This window comes from Schistocerca americana, chromosome 11, assembly GCF_021461395.2.
Source record: "Schistocerca americana isolate TAMUIC-IGC-003095 chromosome 11, iqSchAmer2.1, whole genome shotgun sequence".
Lineage (NCBI taxonomy): Eukaryota > Metazoa > Arthropoda > Insecta > Orthoptera > Acrididae > Schistocerca > Schistocerca americana.
In genome coordinates, this window is record NC_060129.1 from 98,042,159 (window position 1) to 98,060,600 (window position 18,442).

The following is an 18,442-nucleotide window of genomic DNA, read 5'->3' on the forward strand; positions in this document are numbered from 1 at the left end:
AGGAAATGCAGAAACAGAGCTCCACGATCAGCCCCGCTCGGGACGTCCTGTAGCAGCCACTGATCAAGACGTGCTGAATCGTGTGGATGCCATTATTCGTGCCGACCGACGCCTCACAACTCGACAACTGGCTCTACTGTTGTCGGTCAGCATTTGAAGTGCGTCTGCAATGATGGAGACTCTCAGATACTCAAAGAGGTGCTCACGAAGGGTTCCACGAATGCTGACAGCGGGCCACAAGATTCAAAGAAAGACCATTTCATCTGAATTGTTGGAGCGTTCCGAAACCGACGGAGACACACTTCTGTCGTGGATCGTTACAGGGGACGAAAGCTGGATGCACCACTTTGCGCCGGAAACAAAAAGGCAGTCCATGGAGTGCCATCGTCCTCATTCACCACAAAAGAGAAAAATCAAGACAACCATCATTGCTGGAAGAGTCATGGTGACAGTCTTCTTAGATTTTGATGATGTTATTCTCGTGGATGTGATTCCAAGACGGTTAACCATCAATTCAGAGGCGTACGTGAACACTTCGAATAAATTCCAGAACCGTTTAGGATGTGTTCGATCGGACAAGAATCCGGTATAAATTTGCTCCAACACGATAATTCACGCTCACACACAAGTGTGAGAACCCAGGAACACATCGCCCCATTGGGTTGGAAATCATTGCGTCATCCACCCTACAGTCCAGACCTTGCACCCTCGGACTTGCATCTCTTTGGGCCGCCTAAAGACTCTGTATGGGGAACACACTTTGAAGATGACGAGAGTGTCAGTCATGCAGTGAAAACATGGCTACACCTACAGGACAAGAGCTTTTAATAGCAGGGAATAGATGCTCTTCCACAACGATGGCGTGCAGCCATAGAACGTGATGGAGACTATGTAGAAAAGTAGGCCTTGGACAAGACAAGTTCATGTACAGGGTGACTATAATTAAAGTTAAACTTTCAAAACACTTTAGAAATAACACCACTGGTCCGAATAAGGTCAAACTGCAACGGAATATTAACGGAGAAGGGGGAAAACCTATCGTAGAAGAAAAATAAATAGTTACAGAATGTAGCAATGGATGTCGCTGTAAGCGCCATTGTTTAATAGAGGTTGACTACAAATGAATCATACAACAAAGCCTAAGGTGTACGTTTGACGTCAAACGTCATACTGTTAATCACGTAAGCCCATCCACCAAGGCAAGGTCATATCACATGGATTGGGAAAAATCAGTTTTTAATTGTCCTGCGTGTCTTAAATGTAGCTAAGTTTGCAGTCGGATCACTGAACGCAACATCTTTCAGACAGCTGCACAGCCAGAAATCACACGGATCAAGATCAGGTGATAGAGACGGCCAGGCTGTAAGGAAATGGCGGCTGGTAATTCTTGCATTTCCGAAATGGTACTTCGGCAGCTGCTTAATTGGATTTTCAGTGTGCGGAGGTGCACCATCTTGCATAAAAATGATTTCATCCACACACCCACGCTGTTGGAGAGCTGGAATGAAGTGGTTGCGCTAAAGACACGCGTAGTGTTTACCAGTGACGGTACAGGTAACAGGGGCGGAAGTACCTGTCTCTTACAAAAATTATGGCCCTATGAAAAACGATTCCGTAAACCCGCAACACACAGAAACCTTTTCAGCATGAAGTGGTACTGGTTGCTTTGCGTGTGGATTTTCCGTTGCCGTTATTCGGCAATTCTGTGTACTGACATATCCTGTCTGATGAAAGTGGGCTTCGTGTGTCCACAAAATCTTCCACGGTCAATCATTGACCACTTCCGTGCGAGCAAGAAATTCTAAAGCAAAGGTCACTCTTGCTGGCAGGTCAACAGGAAGCAACTCGGGCACATGGGAAATTCTGAATGGATAACAAGGAAGAATGTTTCGTAGGATTTTACGCGCCGTGCTCACGCGTACGCCCAACGTTCGGGCAGTTCTCCGTGCACCACACGTTTGCACACCACCACTCGCCTGCTCCTGCATTACTATGGCTTCTGCAGAGCGACGTGTGCACAGCCATCATTCTTGTAATGCAGCTTTGCGAGCAGAGCGCGATCCTGCATTGAGACAGTCACGGCGAACGTTGCAGACGCGAAAGGAGGAAAAGCCGTGTACCCGGCGTGTTTATACCAACTTCACTGGGTCGTGCGCATGGCAGGTGTTTTTATTTACGTATTCTGACGCATACAGCGCCATCTACTGATCAATCTTCACACAATTTTTTTTTCTTCTGCCGTACGTTTTCCTCCTTCTCCGATAATATTCCGTTGCAAATTGACGTAATTCTGACCAGAGGTGTTATTTCTGCAGCGTTTTGAAAATTTAATTATAATCACTCCGTTAGTGTCACCAAATTCTGACTCTTAACAGCAAATATGTTGTGAGAAAAGAAATGTAGGGCATTACTTATTGAACGACCCTCGTACGGTTGAATAAATGTCCTCTAGCATAGAAACCATACACTTCCGGGCATAAGTTAATTAGACCTTCTCTGATCTGTATCCTCTCCTCAGTCAATCCCTAGAGCTTGTACATGGTGCAGAAATCATCCTATATATTAGTGTAGATAAAGCACCAACGTATTGTTTTGTCAGCACTTGGTTTCAAAACAACATTCGTTGTGTCGACACGAGTGCTGGAAGACTCCTTGCAATGTATTGTTTGTGCCCGGCAGGGGCCGTACGCTCTGAAGACCGTGGACTTTGGCGCCTGCGACGACGGGGAATACCCGGGGATGCTGGTGAACGTGTCGCTGATCTTGGACGAGGCTGCCAACGAGACGGCCTACACGGGGGAGTTCACCACCAGCTACGACTACCTGGCGGACGACTGCGAGGTGAGCGCTCGGCGGCAGCGTCGCTCAGCTCTGGAGCACACGCGTGTTGTCCGATGTAAGGGGCGATTAGGCTAAGCTCTGCACCTCACCTGCTTCCGAAGCCGTTCATGTCGTAATATCGTTTCCACTGGGTGAATTGTGAGGAAGCACTCACTAAGCGGCGCTTAGCGTATTTTCATTGCTAATTACTTACAGAGAAGGCAGTGGTAGCACCGCTTCCCCTCACATCACCGAAGTTAAGCGCTGTCGAGCTGGGCTAGCACTTGGATGGGTGACCATCCGGTCTACCGAACGCTGTTGGCAAGCGGAGTCCACTCAGCCCTTTCGAGGCCAATTGAGGGGGTACTTGAATGAGAAGTAGCGGTTCGCGTCTCTTAATCTGGAGAACTGCGTGCTGACCACATGGTCCTGCATATCCGCATGCAGTGAGGCCTGTTGGCCGAGGATGACACGGCGACCGGTCGGTACCGTTGGGGCTTTATGACCAGTTCGGGCAGAGTTTAGTTTAACTACAGAGAAACAGATATCGACGTTTTTTTCCTTTTATTTTTAATGCAACTGTAGCAATTTATCCAGGTAGAATCCCAGTTACACGGCGATGTTGCACTATTTTCGGAGTAGTTACAACACCTGTCTGGTTTGATCTTGAAGTGGTTTGCCGTCTTAACGCGGAACTAGTAAATTCTTAGCCAAATAAGAAATACGTCACGTCTGATAAAGAGGAAACGTTTATAGAAAGACGTCTTCAATACACCATGATGTGCATTAGAACTATTTTATTTGCCAAAATCGGTTTTCTGGGTTAATGCTCTTACATAGCAGTGACACATTTCTCATTTAATATGACAGGATCTGAAATATTTCCCATAACATACACTGAAGCGCCAAAGAAACTGATATAGGCTTCCATATTCAAATGCAGAGATATGTAAAAAGGCAGAATAGGCGCTGCGGTCGGCAACGCCTGTATAAGACAACAAGTGTCTGGCGCAGTTACTAGGTCGGTTACTGGTTGGTGCTACGGTCATTGGTCCCTAGGTCGGTTACTGTTGCTTTGGCAGGATATCAAGATTTAAGTGAGTTTGAAGGTCGCGTTATAGTTGGGGCATGAGCGATGGTACACAGCATCTCCGAGGTAGCGATGAAGTGGGGATTTTCCCGGATGACCATTTCACGAGTGTACCGTGTATATCAGGAATCCGGTAAAACATCAAATCTCCGACATTGCTGCCGCCGGAAAAAGATCCCGCAAGAACAGTACCAACGCCGACTGAAGAGAATCGTTCAACGTGACAGAAGTGCAACCCTTCCGTATCTTGCTGCAGATTTTAATGCTGGCCCATCAACAAGTGTCAGCATGCGAACCATTCAACGGAACATCATCGATATGGGCTTCCGGAGCCGAAGACCCACTCGTGTACCCTTGATCACACGACACAAACCTTTACGCCTCGCCTGGCCCGTCAACACCGACAGTGGATCGTTGATGACTGGAAACATGAGGCCTGTACGGACGAGTACCGTTTGGAATTGCATCGAGCGGATGGACGTGTATGGCTATGGAGACAACCTCGTAAATCCATGGACCCTGTATGTCAGCAGGGGACTGTTGAAGCTGGTGGAGGCTGTGTAATGCTCTGGGGCGTGTGCAGTTAAAGTCATGTGGGACTCCTCATACGACTAGATACGACTCTGACAGCTGAAGCGCACGTAAGCATCCTGTCTGACCATCTGCATCCATTCATGTCAATTGTGTATTCCTACGAACATGGGCAATTCCAGCAGGAGAATGCGACACCCCACACGTCCAGAATTGCTGCAGAGTGGTCCCAGGAACAATCTTCTGAGTTTAAACAGTTTAAACACTTGCGTTGGCCACCAAACTCCCTAAATATCTGGACTGCCTTGCAACGTGCTGTTCAGAAGAGATTTCCACCCCCTAGTAATTTTACGGATTTATGCACAGCCCTTAAGGATTCATGCTGTCAGTTTCGTCCAGCGTCTTCCGCCAGCGTGTGGTTCAAATGGCTCTGAGCACTATGGGACTTAACTTCTGAGGTCATCAGTCCCCTAGAACTTAGAACTACTTAAACCTAACTATCGTAAGGACATCACACACATCTATGTCCGAGGTAGGGTTCGAACCTGCTACCGAAGCGGTCGCGCGGTTCCAGACTGAAGCGCCTAGAACCACTCGGCCACAGCGGCCGGTCGTGTGTAGTGCCAACATTAATATTTGGAGGCGGTGGTGTTACGGTGTGGTCGTGTTGATAATGGAGGGGGCTGGCACCCCTTGTTGTTTTCCGTGGCAGTATCACAGCACAGGCCTGCATTGATGTTTTAAGCAGCTTCTTGCTTCCCACTGATGAAGAGAGATTCGGGAATGACGATTGCGTCTTTCAACACGATCGAGCACCTATTTATAAAGCACGGCCTATGGCGGAGTGGTTACATGACAGTAAATTTCTTGTAATAGACTGGCCTACATTGAGTCCTAACCACAATCCTATAGAACACCTTTGGGATGTTTTGGAACGCCGTCTTCGTGCCAGGCCTCATCGACCGACATCGATACCTTGAAATGGTCCTGTAGCCACCTTTCATTAGTCCGGTAGCCCATTTTCTCTAGCATTTCTCTTTCTGTTCCTTGTTTATAACTCTCATAGTGGTGTGACTGAATGACTGTGTTTATGTGTCGTTGCTAGAGGGTGGCGTAGTCTGCTACAGAAAGTCTGCGATAGTCATACAGATTCAGCAGCAGTTGCACAGAATAGCCAACTCTCGTAGTGGTCAAGTAGGCAAAGAGGTTTGCGCTACTTGTGAGAAATCCACCTGCGATAGGTTGGTAGCGGAAATGGCGTCTTTGGGTTTTCCGAGCCACGCGGAGGGTGGAAGAGGCTGGAGAAGAAAAAGCGAGGCAGTCTGCCGCCAGTACGGGAAGCGTCCACAGCTGTGCTCCAGTCAAAGAAGGGTGAGTTAGACTGACCGCGTGGCGCGTTGTTACTTGGCGAGACGAGAGCTGTTAGCTTTTGGTCTCGCTTTTCAACTCTGAAAGATTGCTTTGCCTTGTCGCAGCAAGGAATGCAAAACTAGGGCGGATTTCTCTTTTAGTAAATGGATCCGCCGGAAGAGCGCCACACAAAGGTGTCGATGAGAAGTGAGCACTCGCTTCTGTATGAATGTCTGTTTGCCTTCAGCTGTGCCTGTATGAGCTTTTATTTTCCTAAATATTAACAGCTTCGCCTTCTCTTAAAATTTCCTTGCTTTATGTATCTTTCGTCTGTGGGGGGCCAGCCACGTGGTTGAGTTTGTCGGGCTACCGTCATCACTAACTGTCCGATGTCATGTTTGTTTTAAAGAATGTTAACTCTTCATAATTGTGTGATGTGATATTGTTACAACTTGGCCACGATACCTAGAAATAGCGTCTCCACAAACCACGTGGGCACGCGGGTGTACTGCGAAACGTGTACCGTTTCACGAATTATTGCGATCAGTTATGAGGCAACAGCAGTTGTATGAATGATTCACACCAATGATTTTAGGTGTAGATTATAACGGAGAATGCTTTTCTTTAATGTTTTAGGAATTAATTTTATCAGGAATTGTGTACATGCCTCACACCCATTATTAGGAATAAATGATTTTATCTATAATTTTCTCTTGTGCTCCGAGGTTACATTTTTGCACCTAAGCACAGGTCCAGTGGTTAGTTTATCCCTTTATTTTAAAGCAAATGCCTTAGATTAAGTCTTATTTTCAGGTGTGTTGCTGGGAGCTGATCTACTGCACAGTGTTTGGTTGGACTCGGTAGTGACCCTAATCTTAGCGTTATAACCCGTAGAAATAGGTTAATTACAACCTCTCCTCAGTTCTGCACTCCGTGAAGAATGGGCTGCCATTCCCCAACAAATATTCCAGCATCTGAACGTATGCCTGCGAGAGTGGAAGCTGTCATCAAGGATAAGGGTGGGCCAACACCATACCGAATTCCAGCATTGCCGATGGAGGGCGCCACGAACTTGTAAGTCATTTTCTGCCAGGTGTCCGGATACTTTTGATCACATAGTGTAAGTGTAATATAGATATGAAAGTTGATTTAACGTCATTTAGTGGTAATTAAATGGATATCCCGGTAATAAGAGGAACGACAATGAAACGATGTGGACAAGAAGTAACTGCAAACTGACATTGGTTTTGGGGCGAAGTGGAAAGACCAAATCATAAGAAGCAGTTCTTATAAACGAGAATGGAAACATGCAATAATTAATTGGAAGGAAGAGAATGAAGGATAGTCAGTGTAAGAATAAAAACTCAAGGAACAAAAACTGGAATTAATTTGTGTATGACCCTAAAAAAGCAGCAACTGACGAGAAAAGACGAGTTTATTCGACGGCTTGCAAGAAGTGGTTGACGAATTTCCAGATGTAAGCAAATTATTAGTAATGACGGACTTGAATGGGTAAAGTGGAAAAAGATTAAATGATTGAGCTGTAGAGAACGGTAACGGAATGAGGCTGATTAACTCCTGTCAGGTTCAGAAGAGTACTCATATGAATGCCCCATCCCAGCACAGAGATATACATAAATACACTTGGGTCAATCGGTCAAGGGACCTAAAATCCATTACAGAATGTGTAAGAGTGCTGAGGCACCGGGTAATTCAGGTGCAAGATGTAAGGTTAAAAACAGGGATAGACTGTGGCTCTGATCATTTTATTGCTTTTCTGATTAAGACCATGATAAAACAGGAGCAGAAGGAGGAGGACTCTGGAAGTGCAGGGCGGGTCAAAAGTCGCAGTACACCCCTCTATGTCGAAAACCCTGCAGGAATGGGGAGACCCGAACATTGCGCTAAGGTATGGTGAGATGATCTCTCCTTTGCTGTATATACACAACATGGGCGCCATCTTGCAATCGGCTATTTTGAATCGAAGTCGGTATTTTTAAGTTGGAACACGGTTACGTGATATATCAAATAACATCAGCATTTTCCGACAGGCACATTCCTACAAACAAATTCGAAGTAGCACTTATGGTTCTAAAGTTATAACACATTTTTCTTGGAATTACGAGGGGGACTGTTCTCCATAAAAAAACAGTCATTGAATGTGTTCAGCACGATGTCCCTTTCGGTCAACGCTCATTTCAAGGCGCTGAATCCTGTCGTCATGCACTCGTAGGAGGATTTCTGCAGAAATGTTGGCACACGTTTCTTCAGTGCGTTCTTCGAGATGATAATCAGTTTTTTAATTTCTGAGCACTTCTGAGGTCATCAGTCCCCTAGAACTTAGAACTACTTAAACCTAACTATCCTAAGGACATCACACACTTCCATGCTTTTTTTTTCATTTCTGCCAACGCCAGCGACGTAACACTTGTGTCAAAACCACGTGGTGGAGCTAAAAGCTACAGTTTCTGTTGGTAGCGCCAACCGCCGGTTCCGTCAACATTTCCGCTCACACGTATATGCCCACCGCAGAGACCAATCTAGTCATTTATATTTTTCAAATGTGCAAATGTGTGTGAAATCTTATGGGACTTAACTGCTAAGGTCATCAGTCCCTAAGCTTACACACTACTTAACCTAAATTATCCTAAGGACAAACACCCATGCCCGAGGGAGGACTCGAACCTCCGCCGGGACCAGCCGTACAGTCCGTGACTGCATCCCCTAGACCGCTCGCTAATCCCGCGGAATTTATATTTTTGTTCATCCTTTTCAGCAACTGTTTTAGAATGCCGAATCGAAGAAATAACACACTAGTTGCTCTAAAAATTGTCTTTTAATGCAACTGGTGTACTGTTTCTTCACATTGAAAATCTTGTCATTCAATTCACACTGCAAACATCCCCCCCCCCCCCCCTCCCCCTGGTGCTATCGGACATACTTCTCCTCGTGTACCACGTATTCTTGCTTCACACAGTCAAAGAGAGAGACTGTAAGTCATGATACCTCAAAAGCTGTAAGAGTCCTTCACACATCGGCACTCGATATCGCCATTTTGATGTCTATATATCGTGGGATACATATCACCTATACTTATCGATATTTTTGGAAGAAATATCGTTATATCGATATTTTATCAACAGATCCACACTATACTTGCTCAACACTTTCCCAATGCGATCTGTAATCATACTGATGAACGGAAGGATAACTTTCCCATTGGGTGACCGTTGGTCCTCGTCCATCCTGATTCTCTCCCTGTTGCGAAGTGCTCGATCTATCTCCTTGTTCCAATAACCATCTTTCTTGAATGTCGACCATAGATTTCAAGTTCAACTTTTAAATAAGTCGGTTCACAAGTTTTGTCCACCCTGACCACCAAGGTTTTAATCATACCTCTTTTTGGTTGGGGTGATGGTCGGAATCTTTGTGCAGGCAATGGTCAGTGTGCGTGGCTTTTTCGTGCGCCCTATAGCGCAACGTCCCGTATTCTCACTTGATAAGAGACACACGCGAGCAAGTCAGTTGGCCATTATTCTCCGTCTCCGTACTAAACTGTAGTTTCGGGTTGATTAGAGATGTCTCAGGAAAGCATACAATTCCTCTGCACCGTGCGTTCATAGTACGAAAGTATCGTCGGCGTAACGGTACCACGGTGCTGGTCTTTTACTGGCAGTGTGCAACGCCCGTTGCTCAAAATTCCCTGTAAACAAATCGGCCACAGCCGGACTAAGAGCCACACCGCCAAGGGAGTCGGAGAGGAAATGTTACGAGAGAGTTTTATATATCTAGCACGGCGTATTAGCCCACAAGTTTTAAGTGACGAAATTCGTAACACTTAATTTGACAGTCCACGGTCGTGAAAAGGCATTAAGTTGTGAGACTTGTCCTTCCTTTAAAGCAATTTTACAGCTTCTTGCGATTCCTCCTTTCTTTTGCCCCATTTCTCTAAGAACAGCACCTCTCCTTATGGACGACGACATGTAGGCTAGTTAATAAAACTTACATACTGCCTGTGGTCTTCTGTCTCGGGTTCTTTGGCCGACCTTTGTCTGATAATTTTTCCCGACATCGCTGCAGCACTAGAGTCCAGAATCCGCTTACCTTGATGCTTTCATCTTTCTTGCTGAAGCTATTCTCGTGTTTGTGTATTTCCACAGCTTCTATGAACAAGCGGGTGTGATAGTTCTTCTCTACAGCCAGAACTTCCGTGTCGGCGAACCTTACTACGTGGTCGGTCTCACACAGCGCGAGATCTGCCACGGCCGATTTCTGTCCGAGCCTGCAATGTCGTTTATGTTGTGTGATCCTGGTGTTGATTGATCGTCCAGTCATTCCGACATAAACTTTTCTGCATGTGCACTGTATGCGGTATATTCCCGACATTGCAAGTGGGTCCTTTCTCCTTTGCCGATTTGAGACACTCTTTGATCTTCTTTGTCGGTACGTAAATTGTGTTTACGCCGTGTTTGCGCAATATACGTCCGATACTATCCCTCACTCTGGGAATGTGTGGCAGTAACAAGCGTATTAATCATGCCTCTTTTCTGGCTACGGTGGTGGTTTGACAGTTTGTGCAGGTAGCGGTCCGTGAGCGTCAGTTTTCGATACACCTCGTCTCCCACGTTTCCACCGTCGCTTGTGCCCAGCGCGTCTAGATATGGTAGGTGTTTGTCCTTTTCTGCTTGGAGGCTGTTCGAGTGTCTTAGGAAGCTGTTTGTAACCATGGATCCGCACATCAAAGGTATGAACTACGTGTCTGTACCGCACTTTACAAGGCGCCAATCTAGTGGCTGTGCTTCGAAATGTTCCGTGAAGAAGCTGGCCACCACTGAACTAAGATGGCTACCCACGGCGACGCGTTAGGTTGCCATTCCACATGAAATAGCTCGCGGTGAGACACGCATGAAAGAGCTTGGCGACGTCTTGCGTGAAAATGGGACTGATGTGCTCCAGAGAGTAAACAAAGAAACAACATCGTATCTGACCAGGATGTCGTTCGGTGCATGTTTTAGTTTCTTCAGCTTCTTAATGAAATGTCCTGAGTCGCCGGCCGGTGTGGCCGATCGGTTCTAGGCGCTACGGTCGCAGGTTCGAATCCTGCCTCGGACATGGATGTGTGTGATGTTCTTAGGTTAGTTAGGTTTAACTAGTTTTTTGTCCTGAGTCCTTTATGTATGTGTCAGTCTTCACCACTTGCGGCTGGAGCAGAGAGGCCAAGCTTTTCGCCAGTTTATACGTCGCTCACCCAGGAGCGCTAACAATAGGTCTCAGTTGAAAGTTAAATGGTTCAAATGGTTCTGAGCACTATGGGACTTAACTGCTAAGGTCATCAATCCCCTAGAACTTAGAACTACTTAAACCTAACTAACCTAAGGACATCACACACATCCATTCCCGAGGCAGGATTCGAACCTGCGACCGTAGCGGTCGCGCGGTTCCAGACTGTAGTGCCTAGAACCGCTCGGCCACTCTGGCCGGCAGTGGAAAGTTATCCATACAGCTGAGACAGTAGAACTTCTGTGTTGCGCATCTTTCTCTGCATGTACGCCAGCAGAGAAGATGCCTTGATTAACCGATCCGTGTTCCATGTGATACGCTGCGTCGGATATGCGCTTAGTTTTCGGTTCGTTTTGGGACCTAAGAGGTCCCAGATCTTCAGCTCATAATCTTCCTTGTTCATTACGACGGTTGCATTTCCCTTATCGGCAGGCAGTAACAATAATATACTACTGTCGGCCTTAAGCCTCTTGACAGCTTGTACCTCTTCTTTCCTCAGGTTGCAAGCTGATTGTTTAATAATCGTTCGGTGAAATTGTGAATGCACAACACACTAGCACGCAACTTTTTATTTTTATTCATGCCCTTTCAGAATAATGAACTCGTGCTGCAAGATTCTAATAACACTTAGGGTTCTGAAACAGTTCAGTCTGGGATGACGTTTCCAAAACTAGCGTCGACTTTAAGCATTACTCACGTACGCAGCCTGAGCACTTACTGCGGCGCCTCTGTAATGAAGCACGGTGTCTTTAACGGCTCCGGCCAACTCCAAACGACAGCCCACGACTGCCCCGTGCTGCACTCTCCAAACGAGCAGCGTCGTATCTGGTTGTGGATACCAGGGAGCATGGGGAGTAGAAGAGACAGTGTGTTGACTCCTCTAGTTGACCGGTTCCGTCGCGAGAGAGCATAGGGATAAGAAGAGAAAGTGTGTTGACTCCTCTAGTTGACCGGTTCCGTCGCGAGAGAGCATGGGGAGTAGAAGAGACAGTGTGTTGACTCCTCTAGTTGACCGGTTCCGCCGCGAGATGTCAGCTCCTCCGCTTGTAACCCATGGCAATTTCAATGCACGAACATGGTTAACGAACCGGATCTTACATAATTGACTGTAAAATATGTGGGTTTAATTAACGTACCTCAGCGGACATCAGTTGCCAGGTGGTTTTGGTTAGTTTCCAGGAAGACTTCGACTTTTTTTGAGGCCTTTATGTAACGATTAATCAGTTTAGATTTGTTGACTCGATGCCATCTAATCTTGTGGCTTATTTTCCCCTCGACAATATTTTGCCATTGGCTACTGAGTTACTGAGCAATGCAAAGTTAATCTTAAAGTTGCTTCTTTGAAATGGCGTCAGATGCAACTGAATTCAAGTTAATATGTGGCAAATTCTCAATTTCATGAATTCAGGACAATTATCCTTGCGATCAGTTCCTTGACAAAGTTATGAGTGACGCACTCGTCATTAAGGAGTATATTTCTTTTATCACAAAAATTATTTCTTACGCATTTTATTACATAAATGGCGTGTGAAAATTACCACGTTCTGATTTCGTCTATTGGATTTGGTATAAAACATGCTGTTTTTTATGCCATCAGTTCCAAGACACCACCAGACCTTTTTATTCGGATGACTATCATCAGAAGAGAATACACTAATTCTTGTTCCACATTGCTTGCGAAGTTGTGTTACGGTTTATATACACTGCGAAAAGTTGATTCGAGCTACGGAGCTGAAAGGCGTGATTTGAAAGTTTACCTTTACCATCATCTGGATTATATTTCCCTAAATTAACGGAATAATTCAGTTTCAGCCAAGTTCAACTGAACGGCAGTTTTTCTTGGAACTTATTTTCATGAAAAAGCAGCATACCTATGCGTTTATTTTTATCTTGTAATAACTCCCAGTTGCTTCCAATGAATATGTATTAATTACGTTTGCCTATTTGAGACTGTTTAGTAAATTTCTGAGTTATTTCGTAAGGAAGTGGCAACAATCCGTGCTAAAAGCAATATATGTATCCTTTGGACGACTCAGTTTTCAAAAGTAGGATGTCAATAACAAATACATTATCATACTGCAGTGATCTATTATTTATCACTTACCATGTGTCAGCTATGCTTCTTACTGAGTTTAGAATGATATAAATTGTACAAGGTCTCATTCACTCGTCTTATGTTTTTAAGAAGTGAGCAGCTTTTGCAGTAGAGTTATTTTGGAATTCTCTGTTCCCATATCCTCACGTAATCACACAATTTCCAGTTTCTTACACGTGTGTGTTCTTTTTACTGAAATTACTGCTGCGTCCGGCATTGATTTGTTCTGTATATTTTCCTCGACTGAAGAAACACTGGCGCACATCACAACTTTCTCTCCTTTACAACATTCTGGCCCTTTTGTGAGTGCTTTACTGGCAATTTTCTTTTCAGTTATATCTTAAGAAGATATTACGGTAAACAAGGAAATAACTGGGGAACAACTCTGGCTTTTAGAGACTATATTTTTTTCACGTAATTTCAACTTGTTTCCCGCCGACGATAAACATTTTCGTGTTTGTAAGAAGTTCCCCTGCGAATCATGAGCCGCACACTAATCTGTTTCGACTCATATCTCTGTCTTTTGGAGGAACCGTTGTCACTGATTTTAAAAGTTCAGCTCCGTTCTTCATATATCTGAAACATATTTCCTTTATTTTCTCTGTAACTGGGTCTGTACGCTGCAAATAACATATAGATTTTTTCCTTCGTCTCCTTATTTCAATACGGATACAGAGAAGTCATAACAGGAGACGGGATCTCTTCAACGTTTCCGACACAACACCGTTAGCAAGACCACAAAGTAAGCACACAAAGTACACGGTCCTATACAGAGACGCACCACGACGGTTCTCATTCCTCAAGCGACAGTGCTGCTCGTAGTCTGCGGGCGCGCCACCTGTCCTGTGCTACCCGTGTTAACGACCACTTCCTCTTCTACTCGCTATGTAGAGAGGTTTAACCACACGTTGCCACAGCTCACAGATACCATATTCGTTCTAACGAAAAAAGGCGCTGCCATTGTATCCTCACATCCAAGGAATTCTTAAGTTTTCGACGTGGAATTCCTCATGTGCAATGTGAATTTCAAGAAAAAAAAAATTCAAATGTAATACCGTACGGCCAGCCGGAGTGGCCGTGCGGTTCTAGGCGCTGCAGTCTGGAACCGAGCGACCGCTACGGTCGCAGGTTCGAATCCAGCCTCGGGCATGAATGTGTGTGATGTCCGTAGGTTAGTTAGGTTTCAGTAGTTCAAAGTTCTAGGCGACTGATGACCTCAGAAGTCGCATAGTGCTCAGAGCCTTTTGAACCATAATACCGAAATGTTCAAGTCGTCCTAGCCGGATTACAAATAGCAAGAAATATCAGTCGATTATTAGCATGCTGGCGTTCCAAAAACTAATGTCTATATTGTGTACCTAACATAAATGTAACCAGTGGAAATTGATAACGTCAACAAAATCATAGAATAACGAAGGTACCAGCCAAGTACACAACATACAAATACATAGAGAACTTGTCAGTGGAACATTGCCATCAAGCAAAAAGGGAGGAATTTTGTCTGACTTCGAAGCTGTGGAGATAATTTACTTCTAAAGACAGAAGTTAATGAACAAAAGACACTTCCACGTAGACACAGGCAATTACTGTGTAAGCACTCTGTCTGATATGCAGTTAATCAGGATGAAAGCAATGTCGGATCCCTAAAGGCCTTAAAAGTCCTGTTAGGTTGGATGGCGCACGACAGATCAGTCGGTGCAGTGACCCGACATAACAGTAGAGCTGCGAATAATTACCAAGGAAGATATTTTTTCATACAAGTTATGCGACAAACAGAGATTAAACACGTAGAAAACATCTTGTAGTGTTATAAAAATCACAGAAGACCTAGATGAATGTAGAACTAATCAAAGAATATTGTAACACCATTATGATTTACTGTCGTATTATGAAGTTAGGCCTGTGATCTTTGCATAGTGTCTTTGATTAGTAATCCACACGTCACGGGTCCTAGGTTCGAACACAACCACAGTTTAAATTCTAAATAAAAATCATTAGCATTGGTGGGCGAAGACATCCAATATACGAAGCTATCCTCGCCCTGCCAGCGCCTTTATCAACAAGGGGTGGGGTGCTGCCCCAAAGTGGCAGAGGAATCAGTGATGATCAACGGCTTGAGGCTGCAGAGGGGAATGGAAATTACTGCATTAAAAACGCATAAAGTGTATCCACAAGATATGTGACCTGTAACTGAAAAAAGTGCAATGATGATCTCTCCGTTGCCAAATACCGGATTAGTCCCCCATTCCGCCGAGCGGTTCTAGGCGCTACAGTCTGGTACCGCGCGACCGCTACGGTCGCAGGTTCGAATCCTGCCTCGGGGATGGATGTGTGTGATGTCCTTAGGTTCCTTAGTGTTAAATAGTTCTAAGTTCTAGGGGACTGATGACTTCAGAAGTTAAGTCCCATAGTGCTCAGAGCCATTTGAAGTCCCCCATTCAGGACTCCAGGAGGGTATGTCAAGGGATAGATGATTATGAGAAAAATATGGAATAATCAACGAAAGGAAAACGTTCTACGTGTTAGGGCGTCGAATGCCGGAAGTTTGAACATGGTAGAGGGTAGCTAGAAAATCTGAATAGGGAAATGCATCTTGTGCATACAACCTGATGGTATGAACAACATACAAAAGAATGGAAAAGAACATTGACGATCTAGTAGATGACGATCAGTTTTGGTTTGGGAAACGTAGATCACCAGAGAGGCAGTTCTGCTTTTGGGCTTGATAGTGGAAGCAAGACTGAAGTATAATCAAGATAACACTCATAGGATTTGTCAATCTAAAAAACCGATTATGTGAAATGATGCAAGATGTTCGAAGTTTAGAGAAAAGTAACAGGAAGCTACAGGGAAAGACGAGTGACATACAATATGTACATAAACCACGAGGGTACAATAGGATAAGAAAGGAATTAAGATAGGGGTGCAGTCTTTCAGCCCTATTGTTCAAACTATACATCGAAGAAGCAATGAAGGAAATAAAAGGAAGGTTAAAGAGTAAGATTAAAGTTCATGGTGAAATTATACCAATGATAAAATTCGCTGATGGTATTGCTATCTGGATGAAAGTGAGAAAAAACTACAGGATGTGTTGAATAAAATGAACAATCTGACATGATAATCATGCTGTTTGGTTGTGGGGTGCTCAATGGTGCGGTTATCAGCGCCTGTACGAAGTCCCAATCTTTCCACAGTCCAATCTCGCCACTTTGACAGATGATGATGAAATGCTGAGGACAACACAAACATCCATTCCCCAGGCAAAGAAAATCCCACAACCCAGCCAGGAATCGAACCTGGGACTCCTTGATCCAGAGGCAGCAATGCTAGCCAGAAGACCACGAGTTGCAGACTAATGAGTACAGAATATGGACTGAGACTAAACAGGAAAAAGACAAATGTAATGATGAATAGCAGAAATAAGAATAGCGAGAAACTTAAAGTGTATACTAAGTTAAGGAAAATAAGCAAAATAGACCAGTGACAAATGGAGCAAGGAGAATATGAAAAGCAGACTGGCACAGGCGAAGAGGGTATTCCTGGCCAGGAGAAGTATACTGGTGTCAAACACAGGCCTTAATTTCTGGAAAAAATGTCCGAAAACTTAATTTTGGAGCATAAAAGTGTATGACAGTGAACCTTTGACAGTGGGAAAACTGGAACAGAAGATAAACGTTCAAATGTGTGGAAATTCCTATGGGACCAAACTGCTGAGGTCATCAGTCCCTAGCCGGCCGGGGTGGCCGAACGGTTCTACGCGCTACAGTCTGGAACCGCGCGACCGCTCTGGTCGCAGGTTCGAATCCTGCCTCGGGCATGGATGTGTGTGATGTCCTTAGGTTAGTTAGGTTTAAGTAGTTCTAAGTTCTAGGGGACTGATGACCTTAGCAGTTAAGTCCCATTGTGCTCAGAGCCATTTCATCAGTCCCTAGACTTACACACTACTTAAACTACCTTACGCTAGAGACTCCACACACACACACACACACACACACACACACACACACACACACACAGTCCCGAGAGAGGACTCGAAAAGAAGATAACTGAAACATTTGCGATGTGGTACTAAAGAAGAATCTTAAAAATTAGGTGGACATAAGATAAGGTTTGTGGAGGTTCTCTGCAGAATGGAAGAAGAAAGAGACATCTGGGAAACACTGATTAAAAAAAGGACAGGATGATAAGTAATTTGTTAAGGCTTCAGGGATAAACTCCATGGTACTAGAGCGATCTTTAGAGAGTTAGGTAATTTGTTAAGGCATCAGGGAATAACTCTGTGGTGATATGGAGAGGGTAGAAGCTTTAGAGAAGACAGAGATTGGAATAATCCAGCAAAAAGTTGCGATGAATTTAGAATATGGCTCGACAGTACCTTCAGCAACAATAAATTCCGGCCGCGCGAGATAGCGACGCGGTTTAAGGCGTGTTGTCACGGTCTGTGCGGCTCTCCCGTCGGAGATCTCCCCCGGGCATGGGTGTGTGTGTCGTCCATAGCGTAAGTTAATTTAAGCTAGATTAAGTAGTGTGTAGGCTTAGGAACCGATGACCTCAGCAGTTTGGTCCCATAAGACCTCACCACAAATTTCCAAAATTGTGAATTCCCTTTTTATATCAATACATGTCCATGACGCTCTATAATTCAATATTTCACTGCGCTGGTATCTTCAGAATATAGTGGGATGGGACACAAGCTTATTAAGGGGTCCAGGAATCGGTGGATGATGTGGTGGATTACTCGTGTCCTCCATCAAAGGGGTGAATGCATCATGGCCGTTGCTGCTCACTCGACGTCTTTGACCAAGATGTCTTAGTGATTGCGCTGGCTGGCATCAGGTGGCAGGCTTGTAGATCTCCTCCCACACCCGTTACATGGCATGCGCACTGGTGACAAATAGATGGGTGGGATCGAAGTGCACCATCATACCAAATCAAACACAGACATTCTGACAACATTAGTTACGCAGCAACAAAACAATCGCATAAGGCACATGCACAGAGGTTACTGCACTCACATCGCCGAGTGGTTACTACACTACTGGTCATTAAAACTGCTACAGCAAGAAGAAATGCAGATGATAAACGGGTGTTAATTGGACAAATAGATTATACTAGAACTTACATGTGATTACATTTTCACGCAATTTGGGTGCATAGATCATGAGAAATCAGTACCCAGAACAACCACCTCTGGCCGTAATTACGGCCTTGATACGCCTGGGCATTGAATCAAACAGAGCTTGGATGGCTTGTACAGGTACAGCTGCCCATGCAGC

The 18,442-nt window shown here is 44.8% G+C and overlaps 1 protein-coding gene across 1 annotated transcript in view; it reads left to right on the plus strand.

Moving 5' to 3' along the window:
- The window catches only part of LOC124554087, a 112,736-nt gene that overhangs the window by 31,672 nt on the left and 62,622 nt on the right, over positions 1 to 18,442 (plus strand). The window contains exon 2 of the mRNA XM_047128136.1: positions 2,680 to 2,841. Coding sequence (XP_046984092.1) covers positions 2,680 to 2,841 — 162 coding nt within the window. The remainder of the gene's footprint in view (positions 1 to 2,679; positions 2,842 to 18,442) is intronic.